The sequence below is a fragment of the Meyerozyma guilliermondii genome, genomic scaffold (assembly GCF_000149425.1).
Source record: "Meyerozyma guilliermondii ATCC 6260 scaffold_1 genomic scaffold, whole genome shotgun sequence".
NCBI lineage: Eukaryota > Fungi > Ascomycota > Pichiomycetes > Serinales > Debaryomycetaceae > Meyerozyma > Meyerozyma guilliermondii.
The window spans coordinates 1,830,290-1,853,861 of NW_001809800.1; the positions used below are offsets into that span (position 1 = coordinate 1,830,290).

General features: G+C 43.9%; 12 protein-coding genes across 12 annotated transcripts; 5 read left to right on the forward strand and 7 right to left on the reverse strand. All coding sequences in view use genetic code 12, as the record gives it.

The window, feature by feature from the left end:
- Positions 1-895: 895 nt before the first annotated feature.
- KEM1 (chromatin-binding exonuclease) lies at positions 896-5,032 on the reverse strand (the record flags this gene model as incomplete). The annotated part of the gene is made up of 1 exon (XM_001487623.1): positions 896-5,032. One exon carries the CDS (start codon positions 5,030-5,032, stop codon positions 896-898), a length of 4,137 nt encoding a protein of 1,378 aa, XP_001487673.2.
- A 452-nt stretch (positions 5,033-5,484) lies between these two features.
- Positions 5,485-6,756, reverse strand: PGUG_01051 (uncharacterized protein; the record flags this gene model as incomplete). The annotated part of the gene is made up of 1 exon (XM_001487624.1): positions 5,485-6,756. The coding sequence occupies one exon, from the start codon at positions 6,754-6,756 to the stop codon at positions 5,485-5,487; it is 1,272 nt and encodes a 423-aa protein (XP_001487674.2).
- Positions 6,757-7,071: 315 nt separating this feature from the next.
- Positions 7,072-8,637, reverse strand: OFI1 (Ofi1p; the record flags this gene model as incomplete). Its single annotated transcript, XM_001487625.1, has 1 exon — positions 7,072-8,637. The coding sequence occupies one exon, from the start codon at positions 8,635-8,637 to the stop codon at positions 7,072-7,074; it is 1,566 nt and encodes a 521-aa protein (XP_001487675.2).
- A 906-nt stretch (positions 8,638-9,543) lies between these two features.
- Positions 9,544-11,406, forward strand: PAN3 (Pan3p; the record flags this gene model as incomplete). Its single annotated transcript, XM_001487626.1, has 1 exon — positions 9,544-11,406. The coding sequence occupies one exon, from the start codon at positions 9,544-9,546 to the stop codon at positions 11,404-11,406; it is 1,863 nt and encodes a 620-aa protein (XP_001487676.2).
- Positions 11,407-11,538: 132 nt separating this feature from the next.
- SSK1 (mitogen-activated protein kinase kinase kinase) lies at positions 11,539-13,482 on the forward strand (the record flags this gene model as incomplete). Its single annotated transcript, XM_001487627.1, has 1 exon — positions 11,539-13,482. One exon carries the CDS (start codon positions 11,539-11,541, stop codon positions 13,480-13,482), a length of 1,944 nt encoding a protein of 647 aa, XP_001487677.2.
- A 716-nt stretch (positions 13,483-14,198) lies between these two features.
- On the forward strand, positions 14,199-15,470 carry DDI1 (Ddi1p; the record flags this gene model as incomplete). Its single annotated transcript, XM_001487628.1, has 1 exon — positions 14,199-15,470. One exon carries the CDS (start codon positions 14,199-14,201, stop codon positions 15,468-15,470), a length of 1,272 nt encoding a protein of 423 aa, XP_001487678.2.
- Positions 15,471-15,557: 87 nt separating this feature from the next.
- PGUG_01056 (uncharacterized protein) lies at positions 15,558-16,553 on the reverse strand (the record flags this gene model as incomplete). Its single annotated transcript, XM_001487629.1, has 1 exon — positions 15,558-16,553. The coding sequence occupies one exon, from the start codon at positions 16,551-16,553 to the stop codon at positions 15,558-15,560; it is 996 nt and encodes a 331-aa protein (XP_001487679.1).
- Positions 16,554-17,101: 548 nt separating this feature from the next.
- GDI1 (Gdi1p) lies at positions 17,102-17,953 on the reverse strand (the record flags this gene model as incomplete). Its single annotated transcript, XM_001487630.1, has 1 exon — positions 17,102-17,953. The coding sequence occupies one exon, from the start codon at positions 17,951-17,953 to the stop codon at positions 17,102-17,104; it is 852 nt and encodes a 283-aa protein (XP_001487680.2).
- A 175-nt stretch (positions 17,954-18,128) lies between these two features.
- Positions 18,129-19,688, reverse strand: PGUG_01058 (putative Xaa-Pro dipeptidase; the record flags this gene model as incomplete). Its single annotated transcript, XM_001487631.1, has 1 exon — positions 18,129-19,688. One exon carries the CDS (start codon positions 19,686-19,688, stop codon positions 18,129-18,131), a length of 1,560 nt encoding a protein of 519 aa, XP_001487681.2.
- Positions 19,689-20,037: 349 nt separating this feature from the next.
- On the forward strand, positions 20,038-20,976 carry PGUG_01059 (proteasome regulatory particle lid subunit; the record flags this gene model as incomplete). The annotated part of the gene is made up of 1 exon (XM_001487632.1): positions 20,038-20,976. One exon carries the CDS (start codon positions 20,038-20,040, stop codon positions 20,974-20,976), a length of 939 nt encoding a protein of 312 aa, XP_001487682.2.
- Positions 20,977-21,041: 65 nt separating this feature from the next.
- PGUG_01060 (mRNA splicing protein) lies at positions 21,042-22,505 on the forward strand (the record flags this gene model as incomplete). Its single annotated transcript, XM_001487633.1, has 1 exon — positions 21,042-22,505. The coding sequence occupies one exon, from the start codon at positions 21,042-21,044 to the stop codon at positions 22,503-22,505; it is 1,464 nt and encodes a 487-aa protein (XP_001487683.2).
- SAM35 (SAM complex subunit) lies at positions 22,502-23,434 on the reverse strand (the record flags this gene model as incomplete). Its single annotated transcript, XM_001487634.1, has 1 exon — positions 22,502-23,434. One exon carries the CDS (start codon positions 23,432-23,434, stop codon positions 22,502-22,504), a length of 933 nt encoding a protein of 310 aa, XP_001487684.2.
- Between the last annotated feature and the right edge of the window lie 138 nt (positions 23,435-23,572).

Here is a 23,572-nt window from a genome sequence, read left to right on the forward strand (position 1 = left end):
AAGCGGATAAAATAAATGATAATGAGAAAAATAAGAGAGAAAATAATGAGATAAAAATGAAAGTTGAAGAGAGGTGAAAAGATACTGAAGGAACAAGAACAATTCTCAATTAAAAAGCGTTCCTCGAGTTCAATTCAATTCCTCTCCTGTTAGTCCGTAGTCGTACTTAAGTCAACCCCCTCTTATCACGTGATCCGTCAAACTCCATCATATCCAGTTATCTGCAGTAGAATATATCGTGATGGCTACTGGGGGACCTGGTACGTATAAACCATAAAGCTCAAACAAACATAATCTAACTATAGGAGGCTTCAAGAGATGGACACCTACGCCACCTGAACGTGGCTCGTTTCCTTTAGACCATGATGGAGAATGTCGTGATCAGATGCTCAAGTACTTGCAATGTATGAAGTATACTGGAAACATGAATGCTCCCAATTGTCGGATATTGTCGAAACAATATCTCAAGTGCAGAATGGAACATGATCTTATGGAAAATTCCGACTGGGACTCATTGGGATTGGTGAATTTACCTGAGAAACAAAAGGAAAAGAGAGTGAATCAACTGAAAGAAGAGAACCACCTGAAAGAAAGCGGACTGAAAGATTGACCGAAAGATTGATAGCTACGCATCACTTGTAAATAGAGAGAGCTGTTCAATGGAATTAATGCGACTATCTAAAGAAATAAGTAGATCGACTACCGTTGAGCCCATAAACAGTATGAAGAACACCGTAGATTAACCACTATGATACTCAGACAAGTGTAATTACCATTTCAGTCTCTAACTCTGAAAATTATCTTTTCAACAACGACCACTTGCAACCACTTATACTTTCAGTACTTTCGTAGTCTCTGATAATCACCTAATTTCAACTTCCATCTTCTTCACTTTTTATTGTCCTCCACGTCCACGGCCTCTGCCACGGCCCCTGCCACGGCCACCTCTTCCACGGCTGCCTCCTCTACCGTTCTGGTATCCACCTCTTCCATTGTTTTGGCCTTGACCTTGACCTTGACCTTGAGGTGGTGGTTGCTGAAAGTATTGTGGTGGAAGTGGAACACCAGGAACAACTGGCACAAATGATTGCTGCTGTTGTGCCATAGGAGGTACTGGTGCTGCTCCTTCATTCATCACATTCGAGTAAATTTGTCCGTAAATTTGCCTGATGGCATTGTTGGAATGTGAACCAGAATCCTCATCCATATTGTCAGGACTCTTGTCCACTTTTTTACCGTGCAAAAGCTGGAGTAATTCATTTGCTTGCTTTGGTTTGGTGTCCGCTTCAGACCCATTCTGCTCGGTTTGTCCCTTGGCAACATTTTGGCCAGTAGGCACACGAGAACCTTGAGTCAGTGGTTTTGGTCCATTAGCATTCGCAACCTTGCGTGGAGCAGATTTGCGGTTCTTCGACGCATTGCTGTGATAAACAAGCTGCTTGTCGGTTATGTTCAACACCAATGACGAATCCACAATCAAACCACGATTGGTTCTCAATTTTCCATTCATGTTGTTACCACTAAGCAACACTTCGTCAAACACTACTCCCAATGATACTTTAGGTCCAACGGTGGTGATGGTGGCCACGGTTCCCTTCGAGAGATATGGCACCTTACCAGAATCTTGAACGTAAACCACACGATCACCAAGCAGGAACCTTTGCGTGCTCAACACTTGGTAAGATTGACCAGGGTTGAAAACTGCTTCCCGAGGAACACCTTTAATATCTTTCTTTGTCAAAGGAATATCTTGTGAAACATAGTTCTCCATGTAGTCTTCGATAGCAGCGAAAGAAAATTTGGTGAGAGACTCCGATTCCAACGATACGGTAATCAAATCCAGCTTAACTTGCTTCAACCATTTCCTGACCGCAGCTAGCTCATCAGGATTGGTTATCGTCAGCGTCTTGGGCATGGATTTGAGGTCAGACTGCGCCAATTTGCTGAAAAATTTGGGGAAGGTGGCCCTGTAATCGTCTATCAACTTCACAGCAAGAGGAGAAAATTCCCAAAATTTAGCACTCTTCTTCGTAAAGCCTAATACCTTCTGGCGCCTAGCTTCAAACTTCAACTCAAGACCAACATTGACTCTCTTGCCGCCATCATCCAACATCAATCCTGAAGTAAGCTTGGACAAGAACAATGGGTTCAACTTCAAACGCTTGGCAACTTCAAAAGAAGGCATGTATCTGATTTCTCTATTCTCAATTTCTGCTCTTCTTTGTCCGATGTTGGGTTCTGCGGCTGTTTGAATCTTGGATACCTTAACGTTGATTTTATCGTTGGTATCACCAAAGCCGGCAACAGTAGCAGGAGATCCATAAGCAAATGCTCCCAAGAACACGACCTCACTATCAAGTGGAAATTCTTCATCGATAGGTAAAGGTGGCCGTGTTGCATATCTTTCATCTCTGTGAACAACATCTTCAACGATAAGTTGTAAAGGATATGCCTCAGTGTGCTTTGAATAGGTCTTCACGTACGCTCCTTTGGCGTTACGAATAAGTCCAGAAACTGCTTGCACGTATACAATAGCATCAATTTTACCCAATTCAACACCCATATTCCTCTTGTATGTTTCATACAAGTTTCTGGAAGTGGTCTTGAACTCTCTGACTCCTTCCGGATCGTTTGGAGTTGCAACCACCTTTTTAGATGTCAGGATCTTGACTGATTCATATTTGAATTCTTCATCAACCACAGACACAACTCTAGACTCACGCAAGAAGGGCCATCTACTGTAGGCAAGACGACCCACGAATTTTTGACTGAATTGGTAAGTAGTGAGTCCTTCTTCTTGCTCGGGTATACTCAAGATCATGGACACAGATCTAGAAGGTGCCTGGAAAACTCGAACTTCGGCGAGCTTAAGCTCTGCATTAAATTTGACAGTGTTTAAAGTTGGGAAACCAGCAAGTAAGTTTTTACCAAGCAAGGCCCCATCACCCAAACCAATTGCAACCTTTTGGATTTCTGGCAAAACAAATACCTTTTCGTAACACTTATCGTGCTCTATGTCGGAGAAGAATGTAGGCAAAGGCGAAGGGTATACATGATTAATCTGAGGGTTGTGAATAAACTCAATGTCAGTTCCAAAAGAGTTTCTTTTTGTCTCTTCAGGTGTGAGTTTAGCTTCAATTGGCTTGAGAGTTTCAATAAGTCTCTTTTCGTCAACAAAACTCAACAAGACAACAGCTTCCCAACTTGCAGTCTTACCATTCATATCGATATCAACCTTGTCTGGATAAAAGTCAATGATTGGCGAATGAGATTCGGTCATCAATGGGCGATACTCGAGAGGCATTAACTTGCGAGATCTTGCTGGCAAGACAGCCATTAACTGTTCAAATGGTTTGAAAGGAGTTCCAAGTTCGAACGTGATTTTCTTGTTATTTTCAAGCATGTTTTCCAAACCAATGGAAATGTCTGAAATTCTTGGAGCATAATGGTAGCGATAGTACCAACTCCAAGAAGGACACCCTTGGTAGTAGTAGTACAAAACCCACTGCAAACCCTCAATGTAATGTTCAGTAAGATTGACCATCTCTTCTTTGTCATGTATCGAGAACTTGAACTTTTCTTGATAGTACTGATCTTTCCACTTCATAAATTTGGCATCGTAAATGTCTCTGGATTCCTTTAATAAATCTTCGGTTTCGAATAAGTTAGCAGATTGGTACTTTTTAACGGATTTTCTGATCTCGTTGATTCTATCCTCATGTTCCTCATCTGTTTCATAAGGAGACATACCATCAATATCCAATTTGGCCTCATAAGTATCTTTAGATCTCGAATGTACAATTATAAGACCAACTTCAAGCGCAAATTGTTTGATAAAGTCCAAATGCTTGGAGACCTCTTCGGCAGGAAGAGACAACAGAGGGAGCTTTCCTTCACCTTCCAATTGAACAAGGTCAGCAACCTTCATCGTTGAATATTCCATGAGCCAGGGTTTGATCATTCCTACCAATTTCTTTTGGTCTTTCAAGATCAACAACTTGCCCATTCTCTCTCTTCGTTTTCCACCAGTAATTGAAATATCTTCGAGACGTTGATTGAACCAATCAACATCTACATTCAGCTTTTCAAAGTTTTCCAACTCGAACTCGGACAAGTGACGAAGCCAAATTGCCAAACGCTTCAAATTTATCGTACCGTTCTCGTTAATGTAACCATCCGACTCCGCCAAAGCCTGTTTGAAAGTTTCCAAAAGAAGAGGAAAAGCACCCTTGTTGATATACAAATCGGGAAGACTGGGTAGGAAATCATTTCCAATGACGTACATGATCAATATGAGATCATCCAATACTCGTTCAAAGTCAAACTCGAATGAAACATCGTTATCCATGTCCTGGAATTCGAGTGAAATGTATTCTCGAAGCAATGAAATATGCAACAAGAAAAACTTTTGGTCGTGAAGATCGTTGGATTTGTTTCCTGACCGAGGGCCAAAGGTGACTTCTTCTCTCAACAAACAGAAATGAGGATCATGGCTCACCAACCCCAACATGATCAAATCGGCGTCTAAGCCGTAAATACAATGACGTGAGTTGGAGTTGTAATTGGGCTGAGACTTCATTGTTCTAATATAGTTCATAATTTTGTGTTCTCCTTCTCCTGGAACTTCATGTCCACTCAAGATAATCACGGTTTCGGCCCATCGAGAGTCGGTGGAAATCTTTTTGTGGATGAAATATTTCAAGTTCTCGGTCAATTTGGCCATAAATTCCGTACCTGGGGTGATAGCATTGGAATCAAATGGGTCGTCTTTGGGAATTTCCAACCCTTGCAGAATAGCCTTTTTCAAATTTTCTTCTGCTTCGTACGCGGTCCTAAATCTTCTGGCACGTTGCTGGTTCATCTTGGCACGGGGAGCCACTCCATCAATTGCCATATAGAACACACCTTTTGGTTTTATGATTTCGAAAAGATGCTCAATATACGAGAAGATAGCGGCGTACATTTGGTCATCCGTCATCCGACTAAGGGTGTCATCATTAGAATGAGTACACGTGTGGAGAATGGAGTTCATGTCCAAATATAAGTTGTCAAACTCGGGTATCTGGGTCCCATCAATGAGTTGGGAAATTAACGGCCATCTCTCAGAGATAAACCTAAAAAATTTAGGGATACCTGAGTTAGTAAAAATGCTGAAATATGTATATAGCAATAGAGCTCCAGCTCCTAGTGACTCGGAACTGGTAGAACTTCCCCAATATCGCTGGAATTCATCTTTCTACTTACCCATTTTGTTGCGGTACTCGTTGTCGAAATTGGTAAAGTTGACGTTGAGTGGGGCTAGCACGACCGCCGCGGCGTGTATATAAGCCGTGTGCCCGTGCACTGTTACGAAAGAACATAGCTACCAGCATAAGACATTCATACGTAACCATAACTACCTAACCTTTCCCTAAATCAAATAAAAAAATATGCTGGGACGAACAAATTGAAAACAAAGCCCAAGTGCCAAGACACGGGCGGCGCTCAGACAATAAAGCGCAGTTTACTCTCAGTTAACCAAGCATAAACCTGGTGTATCAGAGCATTGCCATATCGGTATATGGTGATTGCAAGTGAGTCTAAATTCTCTTTCAAAGCTGCCAGTGACTTTTTGGCGCTGGCGAACACATACCCGTACTCATATCGAGTCTGGTGCCATGTCGAGGAAAACGAATTTTTCATGTTATCAATTGGCAATGAACGAACAAACTCAAGCCCATGGTTCCGTACCAGCTTTGCCTGAAACACGGCGTCATTCCACATCAGTTTCACTGGTATATCCGCAATCAGATTCCACATCTGTTTCACTGGAATTTCAGAAACCCGATTCCACAGCAGTCTTAGTGGAAACTCAACGAAACGATTCCAGATCAGTTTCAACGGAATCTCCGCAATCCGATGAGAAATAGCTTCTGTCAGTTTGTGGATCGTGGCCGTTGCCAAATCAGTGTAATGGCGAACTTTAGACTCTCGGAGTGGTTTCTTAAGCCATAATCGTTTGTACCATGGCAAACTCACTTCTGGCTGGAACATCAAAGTAGTCCACACCTTGCCCATTTTCTCTCTGAGATCGTCATAAGGACTGGCAGGAACACTGGGCGCCGACTGCAAACTCTGCTGGAAAACGTAGTAGGTTGCGAGTGCCGTCAAAAGGGCAAATCCAGCACCTAGCAAGTAATGTAAAAGGTACTCGGAATTTGCATCCAAAATAGCTACAAATTTCAGACGTTCCTTTCTCTGAGCTGGGGCCACTTGAACAACAGCATTGCTACTCAACAGCTTCTCCTCTCTGTTGGCATTTGGAGTTTGTTCTGTCAATTTGGAGCGGGCCGCAGACCAGAAATTGGTTGATGTGTTCTTGATTTGACGATTCAAATCTTCGTAAAACAGAATCACATCCGATATCCGCTTGTCGTCTGCTGGCTGTGTTTCACAGTTATCGAATTTGCTGTCCTGCTCTGTACCACTAGCTGTCTGCGTCGTCTTTAATACGTTAATCTTTTCAGAGTCTGATGTTCCTGGTTCCCCATCTCCTTTAGCTGGCCGGTTAAAGTCTCCCGAGCCTTCATTTTGCTCCACAAACTTGGGAACTTGCAAGGTGGCGAGGGAATCATCGTTGTCAATTCCATGATTCCGAGGCTCAGATAGAACGTTAATTTCGTCAAACTCACTCCTTACCGAACTCTGGGTCGACTGGTCGTCTTCCAAGTCAGAAGATGACGAAATAATGGACCATTCCTCATCTGGGGAAGCCATAGTAAATGTGGAAGATTGTCGCTTTCTGTGGTAAAATGGAAAAATTGGGGTTTTACAAAAAAATATGGTAAACGTGGGTTGCTGGAACTGAGATTCAAGCACTGGTATAGTCTTTGGTCTTGAAAATAAGTAGGTTTAATGGAGTCACTCTTATCTATCCCTTTCTGATTTGTGCGGTTATCGCCTGCACGATCACAAATGGTTCCAGAGTGGTGCAGTGGATGCAAGAAACTACAAGGTATTAAGGAACTACAAGGTGATCAAGGTATTTACAGATTGATATACAAATTACAATTTATATTGATCATAAATACATTAGTCACTGTGATGGTCAGCTTGGTGCTTGTCGGTATGGTCTCGTTGACCCTCTAATAGTTTCAATCTCACATTCATCTTGGACACACTATCTTGTAACGACTGTGCATAGTTTACAAGATCCTGATATTTTGCGAGTGTAACATAATTTTTGGGTTCCTCCTGTTGAGTTTGGTTCTTGGTTTGTTCATGTAGGTAAGGGTAACCCGGTGGGTTTATTTGGCCCAGATCTTGCGCGGGGTTCATTATAGTTGAGTGAGTCAGAGGACCCAGAATTGACGATGGCCATGTGGTCAGGCTCAGGTTCAGGTTGGGGTTCAGATTCAGGTTCAAAGTCAGGTTTAGGTTCAGGTTCAGGTTCAAGTTCAGGTTCGGGGTCAGATTCAGGTTCTGGTTCAGGTTCAGGTTCATGTTCTGGTTCAGATTAAAAGTTGGGCTCTGATTCAGTATCTGATTCATGCTCAAGTTCTGCGGTTCCATGGACTCTCTCTGTCTATCAAAGTTGTTCAAAACCAATGGCTGATGATGAATCGAGCGAGAATAGTTCATGTCACCCTGCATTGGGCTATCGTTAAAAGGTAAATTTTGATGTTTGTGGTGTGGAGAATGATTTGGGGACGAATGATATCGATTCTGTGAGTGTTGACGTGGATGCGGAAGTTGCTGCAGAGGCAATTGCCATGAAGGTGATGCTGTGGTTTGGTCCGATGTGTTGCCCAAGATCAGACTATATGGAGGAAGCTTGGTTTGCGATTGGGAACTATCGCGAGCTCTATCCAATGGAGGAAGGCTCTGACTCTCGTTTTGGTTTCCCAGACGAGAATCTTCGTACCTTCTGGTGGTCGTGGTGGTAGTGGTAGTTGTTGTAGTGTAAGGTTGTCTATAGGAACGATTATGACCACGAGAACGAACATTATTGCCACCAGACCCATCCAGTGTGCTCATAGGAGTGTTGCTATCGCTAACAGACTCATCGCTGATAACAGGGTCGCCCAAAGTGTTAGGTAGTGTTAAATCGGTTTCTGATTTCAATGCTGAACATGCATCTTGGGAATTCTTGTGTCTTGTTAAAGCATCTGGACGAGCGAAACTTCGAGAGCACCGATCACAAATGTAAGGTTTTTCTCCCGTGTGAAGTTTTTCATGGCGTTTCAAATCATGGATCCTTCTAAACTTACTATTGCACACGGTGCAAATATGAGGTTTCATCGACGAATGGATCAACTCATGAGACACCATATTGTGCTTTCTGGTGAACCCTTGACCACAAGTCGAGCAAAAGTACTTTTTCGTAACTTTTTTCGCAGCGTTGCTATTAGTGTTTTTTGCGGTATTCTTGTTGACCTTGTTCTTAGTTGCATTTGTGTTCAATTTGCTAGTTTCCTTGGGTTTCACAGATGTCTTGGGTTCATTAGAAGATGTATAGCTCAGCGACCGGGATTGGTCATCGCCTTCACCGCCAGGCAGAATTATACTTGATACCAGTGCCGAGCCCGATTTTGAAGAATTCGAAAAGTTTGAAAGCTGCTGTGGCAGCTCAGTCAGGTTCCCTATATCTTTTGACATTGCTAAGTACTAGCTTCGATATAGGGCCACAAAGCCTATATTATTCAAGGTAACGACTAGCCAATAAAGATATGTGTTTTGGCCGCAAAAAAGAATATTGAAAACTTGATTCACTTGAATGAAACTTGGTTGGTGTTGCAGGGACGCCGTACACGTACGTTTACAAATGTCGCGTAGTAGTTCAGTAGCGGTTTTTTGTCCGAAACCCGGGGTTTGGAAAATGAGGTGACTGGGGTCCGCGATTATTTTAATTGGTCCAGCTTACGTAACAATACGTTGCTGTGGCCCGACACCAGGCACGAAAAAAGAAAAGAGTGATCATGCGGATCGGACCCATTTGCCACAAGTGGCGCGAAATCCGGTCAATTCCGGGCTTGATTGCTTTAGCTAATACTTTGGCATCAGATTATTCTTTGGCGGAGTTCCATGAGGCGGGGTTCCTGCATGCCATCGCCAATGGTGCCTTAGTCTTTCAACGCTAGTTGAATGCAGGACCAAATGTGTCAAGGGATCGTACGGTGTAATTGAGCGAGATTTCCAGACTAAATTAAAATCACCCTTGCACTAATGCGATCCGTGACAATTGAAAATGGTTGATGTGGCTGTGCTTGGAGTGGCAAGGTATTTAGATCATTCTGGAAGATTCTTTTCCTTTTTTGATACTAGCACCCTTTTTTGGTATGCCTTGTCATTTACAGTCTCCCTAAGAATTTGGTCACTATTGTCCTGTCATGGCATTGTGTATCTGTTGTTTGCCAATGCTCTTCCATATTTGTGCACCCGTACACCACCCTCAATTCTCAACAGTTCCTCGTACAAACTAAACAGATAAGGTCCCCTACACACGCCCAAAATAATCTCCCGAGTATTGCTACCCAGGTTTTTGTCCTCTGGGAACACGGACAGATGAATATAAACCTAGATTCGGCAAAGGGGACCCTTTGCAAGAACATATTAATTTATGGCTATTGTAAATACGAAAACAAGGGATGTGCATTCAGCCATAGAAGAAACAACAATGCCAATCTGGGCCCTGGGGCTACTCCAGCGAAGTCTGTGGCCACCACACCTACCTCAGACAAGCGGAAATTCAACGTAAATACGCCATCTTTCCAGCCTTCGACGGCTCCAGTCCAGGGACTCGCCAACAAGTTTGCGGGTTTGCTGCCAAAAGTTAAGGATATACCGGTCTTTGTACCTTCTGGAACACCTGCTTCCCCTGCACAATCCACACCGTCCACCGGAAATCAAGAACAACCAATGCCAACTAGCACTGTGTCGAATGTTCCCGAACGAAAGTTCAATACTTCGACACCTTCGTTTACTCCCAGTCAACCAATTCCCGCTCCCCCTCCCCAAAACACAAGCAGTCCCCCAACCAACCCATATCTCATGAACCAGCCGGGTCCTCCAACGGATATGTACTACCAATCAGCCTACCCGCTACAATACCATCTTTATGCCCCAGCGCCGCCTCCACGATTGGCCATTACCCACTCGCTGCACCAGGTCGACGCCCATTCGCTATTCATCGATTCAGAATTACGGGAAACCCTCCAGAAACGAAACGAAGCAACTCTCCAAAGTTATCCTGGAGGTCCTGAAATCGTAGACGTATACCATACTGTGGTGCCCATTGCGGCCGAAGGAGTATCAAAAATATGGAAGGTGTCTTCTTCGGTGTACAAGGGTGTCTCTAATGTTGATGGAAACGTATACGCTCTTCGCAAGATTGAAGATTTCAAAATAATCAATGAAACACCGTTTAGAACCATCAAAAGATGGCACGGACTTCAAAGCGCCAATATAGTGAAAATTCAAGACGCATTCACCACCGTTGCCTTTGGCTCACCGTCACTAGTCGTGGCGTATGATTACTATCCGAACGCATCGACACTCTTGGAGCAGCATGTCAACCGCCGGTTGGGTGGCCGTCTTGAGCCGCTCACCGAAGATATTTTGTGGCTCTACTTGACTCAGCTTGTCAATGCAGTACGCACAGTACACAAGAAGAAACTAGCAGCAAGATCTTCACTCGATCTTTCCAAAATCATCGTCACCACCAACAGAATTCGTCTTGCCGCGATAGGAATGAGTGACATTCTCAATTGGGAAGCTGACGACGCCGAGATTGCTCGTGTGGGGTTGCCGACTTATATGGAGAACCTTCAGCAGGAAGATATTCGAAACATGGCACGCTTAATGGTTGATCTAACCACAGTAATGAATCCCGTTGTCCAAAATGACATTTTTAAATTGAAGTCCAGCGGCTTAAGCACCGATTTCGTCGCTGCCGTCCAAGATCTTTCCAACACAGACGACTTGGAGTCTTACATCCGCAAGCACCTCGCCATACGTCTTTTGGATGTCGTGGATATGCTTGAGGACCTGAATGACTACCTCGAATCTCAATTGAGTACGGAGCTCGAAAATGCCAGACTTGTACGACTTATGACCAAGATCAATTTCATCGTCGATCGACCCGAATGGGATAACGAGGCGACAGCGGCTGCGGCTGGATGGACAGAAAATGGACCCAAATACCTCCTAAAGCTCTTTAGAGATTTTGTGTTTTTTCAAACCGATGAAATGGGGAAACCGGTAACCGACCTTTCGCGAGTGCTCGTCACACTCAATAAGCTTGATGCTGGGATCGACGAAAAATTCTTGCTTGTGAGCCGTGACGAAAAGACGTGCATTGTGGTGAGCTATAAGGAAATCAGAGACTTGTTGGAATCTGTTTTCCGGACCATAACTAGAGGTAAATAGAGTACATACTCAACGGACACTTTTGTCACGTGTCGCGCTTCCCCCATCGTTGAGAGGGGCGGCTCAGCCGATAAATATATCAGTAGAGCATACCAACGACCATTCATTGGATCCCTGTTCGAATCCCCCAAAATGAAGTCGAACCGGCCCCCTAGTGGAGCAATTAATACCGGACCATTTTCTCCTAGCATTTTCTCCAGCAAAAGATTATGGGTAAAGCGTCCCAATGGTTCACCAACTACCATCTTAGTCCACCAAAACGATATAATTGATGATGTCAAACTGATGATAATACAAAAGTATCCCAACTCCTTGGGGAGAGAATATGATGCTGCTGACTTGATGATAAAAATGGATGTCCATGTCAAACTGGGATTACCGCAACCAACTCCCACTTCAACTAATCGCCAAAGATCATCATTTTCTTCTCCCGATAAGCTGACGGCGACCACTCTTGTTACACTTGAGCCTGACCAAAACGTGTGGGCACTTTTCGACAATTATTTTCCAAACGGAATGAGTATACATAATGCATTCATCATTGAAGAGCCAGGAAGAAGCAGAATGGATAGCAAACACTCATTGTCGTCGTTGACGCTACCCACGGCTACCTCGGCGCCAGTGACCACAGCACCATTGGCACTACATTCGTCAACTTCCGCCGCTTCTCCATCGTCGAATCAACCGGTTTCAGCCTCTGCAAGAACCTCCACCATGTCCCCTCCTCACGGATTTCACCTGCCTCGTCCTCAGTACAATTACCAGCACCACCAGCCGTACGCGGCTCTCAAAGAAATGTCCATATCTCCATCAAATGTTTCAGCAAGATCCCCTTCAACGGTGCACAGACGTTCACAATCTAATCCTCCTCAGTCTCCCGTAACCAGTGCTGCTCCACCGGTGTCAAAGAACCCTAATTCCCAAGCCATTCTCTTGCTTCCAAAGAACTTTTCGTTGTCTGGAGGTGGTTCTTCAAGCAACCTCAGTGCTCTTAAAGACCAAAAACGACTCTCTCTAGATGAAGGACGAGTATCCCGTGCACGAACCAACTCCATACTGAGCCCCGGCTTGGCTAATATAGGAATAGGAGGCGTGAGTTCGCCGCCTGCTGCCCAGCCATCTAGCTATCCGCTCGTTCAAAAAGGACCGAATATTCTTCCCAAAATTTCGACCGATTCCAACCAAACAACCTTGGCTTCAAGCCTAGATCTGAATGTGTCCAGTGCACCGCCGTTGGGCAAAGCAACCTCGCTTCCAGAAATACCCACCAAGCCCACAGAAGAGAAAAAGGAAAGCTCTTCAGAGAATGTAGATACCACCAATATTGAACTGGATCCCGAGTCGAACTCGAGAAATTCAACAGCAACTGTGCCACCACCGGTCCGTGCTGCGCCTGCTGCACCTAAGAAACGACAGGAGGATAAAAGTGTTGCAATGGTACAGAAACTGTGGAAAAAGAACCCCACTGCCAATGAACGAATGCTTCCGTCTGTGTCGGTGCTTGTAGTAGAGGATAATGCCATCAACCAGGCAATTTTAGGAGCGTTTTTACGGCGTCACAAGATTCGATATCAAATTGCAAAAAATGGACAAGAAGCAGTCGACAAGTGGAGCAAGGGTGGATTCCATCTTGTGTTGATGGATATTCAATTGCCCGTGATTTCTGGTATTGAAGCCACGAAGGAGATCCGCAGGCTAGAAAAGATAAACCGAATCGGAGTGTTTGCAGAAGACGAAACCGGACAAGCTAAATCGGCCGAGCTTGAAGAAGTTGCTCCGGAAGAGAGATTGGATCTCAACATTTTCCGATCACCAGTTATCATTGTGGCACTAACTGCCTCGTCGAACTCTTCTGTCGACAAAACCAACGCTTTGAGAGCAGGGTGTAATGATTATTTGACCAAACCAGTTAATTTGGTATGGTTGCAAAATAAGATTACCGAATGGGGTTGTATGCAAGCGTTGATTGACTTTGAAGGATGGAAAACAAAACGAAGCGACGAGGGGTTCAACGCCATTAAAGGCAAGGCGAAGGGGGTGATTCTACCATCCGGGAAACTGGTGGTGTCTGCTTAGGTTATAGAAATAGACAGTACTATCTGGTGCACTGGGTGCATTAATACTCAAACTTGTTGCGACTTTTACAAAATATCACCACCATGTCAGATACCATTTTACCATTAGAGGTTCTCGATCGTGCGATCGGCCACAAGATCCAGGTTCTTCTCACAAACGACAAGGAGTTCCATGGAACGTTGGTTGGTTTTGATGACTTTGTGAACATGGTTTTGGAGGACGTGGAAGAATTCGACAACGAAGGAAAGAAAGAAACCTTGAAGAAAATGTTGTTGAATGGCGGCCAGGTGGCGATGATGGTGACGGAAAGCTAGAACATGAACGAAGAAACAAGGAGAAAGTAATTAGAAACTGGTGAGAGTGTAGGTTTCAGAGTCGAGGATCAGTGTACTATAGTCCAGATACAAGAAAAACAAGATACAAGAACAACAAGATACAGAAACAGTGTAGCCGTATAAATATTGCACAGATTCGCATTATGTATAGAGACAAATATTTGAGGTATTGCTCAGGTTAATTCTCACGTTTTGTCAGCTAATTCTCACTTCCAATCAACACAACCCAAACAAAGATTATATGTCAAAGTCGCTTAAGTGTTCTACAGTTACATTTCTATTTTTGAACAGACTCTCGGCCCAATTCCAGATTCATCTTCTTAATTTGTTTCCGCCACCGCCACTCGCACTATTTAAGTCGCACCTTGTCCTGTAATCTCCATGAAGTTAACCATTAGTGTGGAATCCTCAGGGAACATTATATCTGCCGATCTCCCATCATCGCTCTCGGTGGCTGATTTCCAAGCTTATCTTGAAGCAGAAACAGATATAGATCCTGAAAAACAGATCCTTATACACAATGGCAAGACTATCCAGAAGGACAAGACACTCGAAGATATAGGTTTAAAGGAAGACGATTTGATCGTTTTGAAAGAGAAAAATGCTCGGGCTGCCGTGCAAACCGAGCAAACTGACCAAGATCCCGTCAATCACCAGGTGGAATTATTGAGATCGCAGTATATTAACAATAGTCAAATGAACACCCACCTTCGTCAGACCGACCCTGGACTTCATTCGAAGCTCAATGATCCCGCGGCATTCAAGGCGGTCGTCCTTGAACGGTTGCAGCAGGTGCAAAGCAGTGGAATGGGCTCCTATCGGTCGCCACAGCAGCAAGAAGAGTTCCAAAAACTTCAGGAAAATCCCGATGATCCAGAGAACCAAGCGAGAATAATGGAGATGATTCGACAGGAAAGGATAGATGAGAATATGCAGCTTGCGATGGATCTTACCCCGGAATCGTTCACGAGTGTCAATATGCTCTACATTAACATTAAAGTTAACGGTGTAAAAGTGCAAGCTTTTGTGGATTCTGGTGCACAAACCACAATTATTTCTCCATCTTTGGCTGAAAAGTTGGGAATATCTCGACTCATAGATCGGAGATTTCGAGGTGAAGCTCGTGGAGTTGGTTCGCAGATAATTGAGGGTAAAATCCATAGTGTACCGATCACAATTGGTGAGTCCAACGTGGAAATCCCTTGTTCTTTTATGGTGGTTGACACTCCCGTTGATCTCTTATTTGGTCTTGATATGTTGAAAAGACACGGGTGTGTCATTGACTTGCAGAAAAACGTGATGACTGTTGGCGGTGTTATCGAGACGAAATTCTTGCACGAGCTGGAAATAGAATCTGATCTTACCAAACCACAGCTAGGTGGTAATAGACTTGGATCAGGTTCCGGTCCTAGCGGTTTTGGTGGAAACCTATTTGGTAATGGAGAAATGCCTGTTCCTCCAGCTAATGCTTCTACACCACAGCCCACTGAGTCTGCGTCCAAACGCCATAACTCTGGCCAACAGCTTAAGCAGCCTCTGGAGGATGCTATAAAGCAGATTACAGCGTTGGGGTTCACGAGACACGAGGCAATTGGAGCACTACAGAGCTGCAACGGTAATGTTGAAATGGCCGCATCCTTGCTCTATCAGTAAGTCAATGAAAACAATTAAACAAGAATCTAAAGTCTATAAATCTATATGTAGCATTTCAACCGAGTATCACTCTGAGAGCACCAGTCCTCAGTCAAAGCCCGCGGCGTACTGATCATTGAAGAACTTTCTGAACTTAAACTTCGACCCAAGTTCGTCAATTTGGTTAACGTCTGAGTCGTCCAACTCAAACCCGTATACCTCAAGACTCTGCTTGATTCTTTCCTCATTGGAGGAAGTAGTGATAGGAAGTAGTCCCTTCTGGATGGTGTAGCGGAGAAGAATCTGGGCTTCGGTTTTGTCATACTTTGAACTGAGCTCACTTAAAAATTTTTTGAACGTAGCTACGTTCTCGTTTTCTTCGTCAGCTCTGAACAAGGGCGATAATGGGCCGTAAGCTTCAATCAAGATATTGTGCTCCTTACAAAAGTCCACAATACCTTTGGATTGATTCTGCAAAAATGGATGGAATTCAATCTGGTTCACGACAGGATAGAATTCTTCGGATCCAGCAGATTCAAACACTTCTTTCAAGTGAGGAACGGCAAAGTTGGATACACCAATCTCGCGAACCAAACCTTGTTTCTTGAGCTCAATTACCTCTTTCCACAAATCTCCAAGAGACAAGTAGTCCTTCAAGCCAGGAGTCACGAAGGGATGGTGGATCAAAAGAAGATCAAGGTAGTCGGTTTCAAGTTCCTTCAAAGCTTTGTTGACGAATTCAATTGGTCCCTTTGTAAGGGCTGCCTGATGAGAAACACCAGGAAAATACTTTGTAGTTATCCAAAATTCCTCCCGAGGAATTCCCGACTTCTTAACAGCAGCAGCTACCTCTGGTTGAGTGGTATAAACTTCAGCAGTATCCAAGTGACGGTATCCACAGTTTATCGTACGCAAGAGATTGTCAACCAATTCGTTATGAAGCTGGGCTTTTTCCTCGTCTGGACGTCCCTTCTTGAGCCATTGCCATTTGGTGCCCGAACCCGTGCCAATCTTGAGCAATTGACCTGATTTTGTATAAAATTGTCTTGCCATGTTTACTGTGGATGAAGATAACGTAGTGATTTCGTTGTGGAAATTTGTCATTGTATTACATAAGACTACTGATAACGCTATCGTGCAATAGATAAAGCACCTTTGATTCACCTACTCGTCCAAGCCATTGAGCCCTTCTGTGAGCTTCTCTAAAACCAATGGCTTGCCTGTCACCCGGAAATACAAATCTTTTATATCGTCGGTGGCAGATTCAAAGTGCGATGTAGCGTCGTACGATTTGGAAATGTAGATGCCCGAGGCGGTTCCATCGTCTTGTGGCTCGTAGATTTCGGCGATTCCCATAAGTGTATCGAGTCTTGGACCCAATAATTTGAAGGCTGGCTCCAATTCCACATGGGGTGTTTCGGTCTCGATGATGGTGGAGACGATGGCCAAGTAGTAGCCCTTGGGCACTACGCAATGAACATCCGACAACACGGCGATGTAAATGTCGTTTTTGCGGCCCACTTGGTTCTGCGGAATGACAATTTGCACCGAATCAAGATCGTGGGTGTTTGGCACTGGGTGTTCGAGAATGCACATTGCTCTAATCACCTTTTGTCCTGTCTTCTTCACCTTTTTCAGGAAAGTATGTAGGGTCAGCAATCACAATTGGAGCCTTGGTCGGTACCCTCTTTAGTCTTTACTCCAGCAAATTTCTTGTTGTCGTCGTCGTAGATCACCTCGTCAATTGGAGTGTCCAACATATAAGTTCCACCATAAATAGCCGACAATCTGGCAAATCCCTGTGGAAGCTCTCCCAACCCGTAGAGAGGGTAGATGTAAGGAGACTTGCCGTACTTGGCCACCGATTGGCCATACAATATGATCCGTTCGTACGTGGGTCTTGCAACTTCATTAAGGTAGTCATCGTTCGACCACAACGCCATAGCATGGCCAATGAAGTCCCTGGTTCCATTCTCCAATCTGAAATAGTTGTAAACCTCGTTCATGGTGTTCTTATCCAAGTCGAGAGCGCCGTGGGTCGAAGCATCGTCATCGTCCCATTTGGTGAGGTAGTCAAGAAACTGTTTCATTCTTCTCTTTTCAAAGATTCCCATGAGCGAGGAAGAGATGGCTTCTGCCTGGTTCGAAGGAACCTTGGCAATGCGACCATTCCGATACACATAACTTCCGCCAATCTGTTTGAACTCGATGTACCGGGTGACATTGGTGTGCACCAAAATGTTGGTCAACTCACCATTAGCCATTAAAAACTTGGGGATCAAGTCCACACACCAGTCCCGGTCACGTCCACGAAGTTCTGGCTTTTGTCCTGAGGGACGGAATTTATTATAAAGTTGGCCAAGATTCAATGATGCCAGCTCACCACCATAAAAATCCTGGCGATCAATATGAAGTACTTTTTTGCCATCTACCGACAAGAGTCCGGAAAGAACACACTCGGTTAAGCCTGTTCCCAACACAATCACGTCGTAATTCTCGTCCATGGTGAAAGCAAGTAGAATCAAACGAGGGATTGTGTCTCAATTATCAGGCTGGTGTGTGGATGGACGGTACACAAAAATAGAGAGACATATTCATACAATATAGAACAGTTACTAGGTACATGGTAAGAGCCACCGCAGATAATCACTTTCATTTAGTTCGCTTTACTCACTTCGCTCACCTTCTCCATGCCCGAAATAAGTACCCCGCGACAAACACCGCTACCGCCGCAGTTACAGTTTTTGCACCCAATTTGCAACACTTTTTGTTCTTGTTTAATCCCTTTTTTACAATTTCAGAAATCTCTGCTGGGTCAGAGGTGATTCCCGTCAAGTTTTCAAATCCATTTGCTGTAATCACGAGATCATCTTCTATCCGCACTCCGCCAACATACCAGTACTTATCCAAGACGTTGTGGTCGATATACTTGGCTTTTTTCTCATCTTTAAGCACATCTTCTAACAAAAATGGTGAAAAGTAAATTCCTGGTTCATCTGTAAGAACCATTCCCTTTTGGAGCTTTCTTCTCAACCGCAAGTATTGGAGGTATGGGTCGGGGTCTTCGTAGTTGGGACGGCCACCTACATCGTGGGTATCCATTCCAAGAAGATGACCCAAGCCATGAGGAAAGAAACGAGCCGAGATCCGGCTTTCGTAGATCTCCTGCTTGGAGTATTTCGACTTGAAAATGCCGAGTTTCAAGAACTCTTCAATCAAGATTTCATGGGCCCTCAAGTGAATATCGTCCCACAATGCACCCGGTCTGATCATACTCATGGTCACTTGCTGCATACGAAGAACAGCACGATAAATGTTCAAGTGTTCTACGGTCCAATCTCCATTGATGGGGAAACAACGAGTAACGTCACTGGCATAGCATTCCCATTCTGCACCAGCATCGATCAAGATCGAGTGTTTTGTTTCAGGGATTTCATCGTCGTTCTTCACGTAGTGCAAGGTGGAACAATTGGGTCCACTGCAGCAAATGGGGTCATACGACTGGTATTTTGAGCCTTCTCTGAGAGCATGGTACATGAACTCGGCATGGATATGAGTCTCATTGGTCTCAATTGCAGTTGCCAGCATCACCCCGTGATGGCACTTGTCGGTGATCTTGGCAGCGTGTCTCATGAGCGCTATTTCGTAGTCATCTTTGATCAATCTGGCTTCATCCAACCCATGGAAGAAGGCGTAATCTTTCTCAATAAGATGCGACTCAAAATTCTTGTTCCATTGGTTCACGTCCGTGGTGTAGATCTTGTATGAAAATGCTTTCAAGTCAGCCAGAACCTCGTGGGCAAACTTGACCTCATCAACATCATACTTTGCAGCTGCTTCGTCGCGACTCACTGGCAATCCACTCCACATAATATCTTCCTCGTCCACGTCTGGGAGATATAAAGTCAATTTGTCGTTTCCACCATCGTAAAATACGTGGGATCCAGGGATATTACAACCGGTGATATAATAAAAGTAGCGATTTTGGCGAATTGGTTTCGACTGGTCGCAGTAGGGCCAAAGTTCATAGTTCTCGCCGCTGATGAAAAATGCACTTTGCGACTCCTCGGGTAACTTTTCGAGGAAATGTGCAAATGCTCTTCTGGCGTGCTCTTTTGCTGGGTACTTGGAGACCATTTGGTGGCAATGTAAGAGATGAAAGAATCTGGGTGGTTCGGGGAGCCGATGCCGCATACATGGGGTGTATGCAGGTACGGCTGCACGGCAACGATGTTGCATTGGCGGCTGGAGATCTAAGAGGGAATGGGTGGAAGAGACTAAAATGGTGAAAATGGTGAAAATGGTGAAAAAAGGAAGAATTGTAGACGGTTAAGATGTAAGGATTGAGGAAACTGAAAGGTGGAAAAGAGTTCAGAATGTTAAAAAGAAATAGTGATTCGAAAAGAAAGCAAGAGACGGAGGAACAACTATACCTAATCTTCACATACAATTTTGAACTACCTTGTTGTCCTTATTGATAGCTCTCCCTCTATTCTCTTCCTCACTATTCTGATTTTCCTCACTATTTTTCCTGCATGTATTTCGCAACCGCCACCGTCGATTTCAACTAACCGCTACTTCCTCACTAATGGAAAGATTACAAAGACTTCTTGGGTCTGGTGCCGGCCTTGGAGGCTCTGCTGCCTCCCCTGCGGACGGACCAGCCATAGATAATGCAGAAACTGTTCATATCTCCTCGTTAGCTTTGCTAAAAATGTTGAAGCATGGACGTGCTGGTGTGCCAATGGAAGTTATGGGATTAATGTTGGGAGAATTTGTAGACGAGTTCACTATACATGTTATAGATGTGTTTGCCATGCCTCAATCTGGTACGGGAGTGAGTGTGGAGGCGGTGGATGACGTATTTCAGACAAAAATGATGGACATGTTGAGGCAAACTGGGCGCGACGAAATGGTCGTTGGATGGTACCATTCACATCCTGGATTTGGATGTTGGCTTTCGTCAGTGGATGTCAATACACAGCAATCGTTTGAGCAATTGAACAAGCGGGCGGTGGCTGTGGTGGTGGATCCTATTCAGTCGGTCAAGGGTAAGGTTGTCATTGATGCTTTCAGAACTATCGATACCACCACGTTGATGATGGGACAAGAGCCTCGTCAAACCACATCGAATGTGGGGCATCTTAACAAACCGCTGATCCAGGCATTGATCCATGGTTTGAACCGTCATTATTACTCGCTCAACATCGATTACCACAAAACCTCATACGAAACCAATATGCTTCTCAACCTCCACAAAAAGTCGTGGCAATCTGGGTTAAAGATGGTGGACTACAATCACAAAGAGCACGAAAACTTGGAGAACATTGACCAGATGGTGAAAATTGCCAAGTTGTACAATCAACGGGTACAGGAAGAGAAAGAGTTGCTGGAGGACCAGTTGAAGACCCGATATGTGGGGAAGCAAGACCCCAAAAAACATTTGGGGGATACCGCTGATCTTGCCATAGAGGAAAACGTCACATCTTTGTTAACGGGCAACTTGAATGCATTAGCTATCCAGTAAGTATCAATAAGTACATTTCATGAAGTCTACAAATTCGGTGCGAAATCTCATCTCTTTTTGCAATCATGTCAAATGAAGAGCCTCCACCAAAACGACAACGAAAAGATTCAGGGTCCCATAACGATGACCATGTAGCATCCAATGACTCAGAAGCATACATCGATACCATCAATCGCAACAAAATTGACTTTGATTTCGAAAAATTATGCCTGGTATCGCTTTCTAAATCCAATGTTTACTGTTGTTTAGTATGTGGAAAATACTTCCAAGGCCGTTCTGTATCTTCTCCAGCCTACAACCACTCGATAGAATGGAATCACCACGTGTTCATGAATTTGCAAACCCACAAGACATATATTCTTCCTGAAGATTATCAGGTCACCTCACCAAAAGCATTAAAACACCTTCAAGATATCATTTATCTTTTGAATCCCACATATTCACAACAAGATGTTGCTCGACTAGACACGGAACCTTCTGCTTATGACTTGACCCATAAACCGTATTTTGTTGGTTACATTGGTCTCAACAAGATCTCCAAAAATGACTACTCTAATGTTATAGTTCAAGCACTTGCACATATACAGCCCATTCGAGACTTTCTCCTCCTACTTCCTAACGATTCTTTATACGAAGTTCTCGAGCACAAGTACCCTCTTGTATCAATGTTTGGACTCATGGTGAGAAAGATTTGGTCTCGTCATTTATTTAAACCCCATGTCTCACCCCACGAATTTCTTCAACTCGTGTCTTTGATGTCCAAAAAGAGCTTTAGCATCACTCACCAAAGCTCACCCAAGCACTTCATGGTGTGGTTTCTCAACCAGCTCCACTCCCAATTGACGAGGGCCATAGGAAAGAAGCGAACCATTTTGTCAAAAACACTACAAGGAGAAATAATAGTTACAACAATTCCAGTTGTTCAGAAACAAGCCTCGGATAGCACCGTTCAATTCGAACGCCAAGAGAGCATGAAAAAGATCTCCATCCTGAAATTCTGGCACTTGTCATTGTCTTTAGGACCAGCCTCGGCTCTCAAAATACAAGATACCAACGATACCGTTCCACAAGTTAGCATTGAGCTGCTACTACTGAAGTATGATGGAACTACAACCTCCCAAGCATCGGCATCGGAATTACGAACCTACAAACTCAAATATCCTGGTCCTCCTTTTCTTATAATGCACATTGATCGCAACTTGGAGGAAGGAAATATACGTGGAAACCCAACTGTGGTCAAGTTTCCAATGGTATTGGACATGGCACCATATATTGAGGGCGAAATTGGACCTCAGAAATACCAACTAGTGTCGAGCATCAAGCATCATTATGTTGCTGGTGACACCATTGATCACAAGCACGACAAACAGCAGTGGTCAATATCGCTTCTTGCAGATAGCCACAAGTCTGAATGGGTACATATCCAAGATCTTGACGTTACAAAAGTCGACGGTGAGTTTCTCTTTCTAGATGAGACGTATATTCAGGTATGGAAGCGGATGGAATCAAGTCATGTCTTAGGTGACTAATACTCATCAATGATGTTGTAGCATTGTGTTACAAAGTTTTGGTGCTGTTGCACCAAGTTTGCAAGGCCGGTTTCCGGTAAAATCTCATTTGCTAGTATTGCCAAGGCAACTAGTTTGAAACTTATAATCTTCGTTAATGGATCATGGCCAGTGGCATATTCTATGAGAAGCGGTAATTCCTGCTCAAATTGCTTCAACTTGTCTTGGTAGACGATTTGTAATGCTTCCTGATCTAGTGCATTCCAAATTTTACCAGGAAACAAATTTGGGTTTCGAGTTCGGATATCGTTCCACTCTGGTATTTCTTCTTGTACGGCCAAAGTCTGCAAAAATGTCATATTTCCAGATTTTTTGGCACCAGCGTTCCAATTGAAGATTCTTTCATACTTATTCTTTCCTTGAGGGTCGCAAATCAATGTTAAAATCCACAAATCTTGAATACATGAGTCCACCATACTATTGATTAATTTCGCTTTTGGATCGGATTCAAAATTATTGTTGGTCACTATGGATGCGAGTAATCCTTTCTTTGGTATGGTATTACGAACCTGGGTTCTTTCGTTGGTTTCGATTATTATGGGAAGTTCATTATTGGAGGCGGCAAGGTATGACAAGCTGAGTATTGAATGTGGTGAAGTTTTGGACTTTGAGTTTTCTCGTGGCAATTTTAGACCATTTTTATAGCAAAGTATGAGAGAATGTGCTAGAGCTACCGGTGTGGAAGGAATTATCTTCAGATTTACGCCGATAACTCCATCGACTCCAAGAATAAAGTTGTGATCGGGTGCTTTTTCGGGGTCATCTGAAATGAAATAGAAGCGACTTTTTTCAATATCTGAATGGTCACCGAGTGGAGTAGCCTCGTATGTACTTAGGGGAAAGGTATCAAACACCGATTTGACCCATTGAGGCACTTGGAGTCTGCTCATATAGTTTAAGACAAATGAAAATTTGGATGTTCGCACAGTAATGGATTACATACATAGATCTAGTAGACGTGAATTAGTTCGTTGGCATACGCCGTTGGGCCACTTATAGGGTCACCCTGGGCATAGTATGCAAAAAGA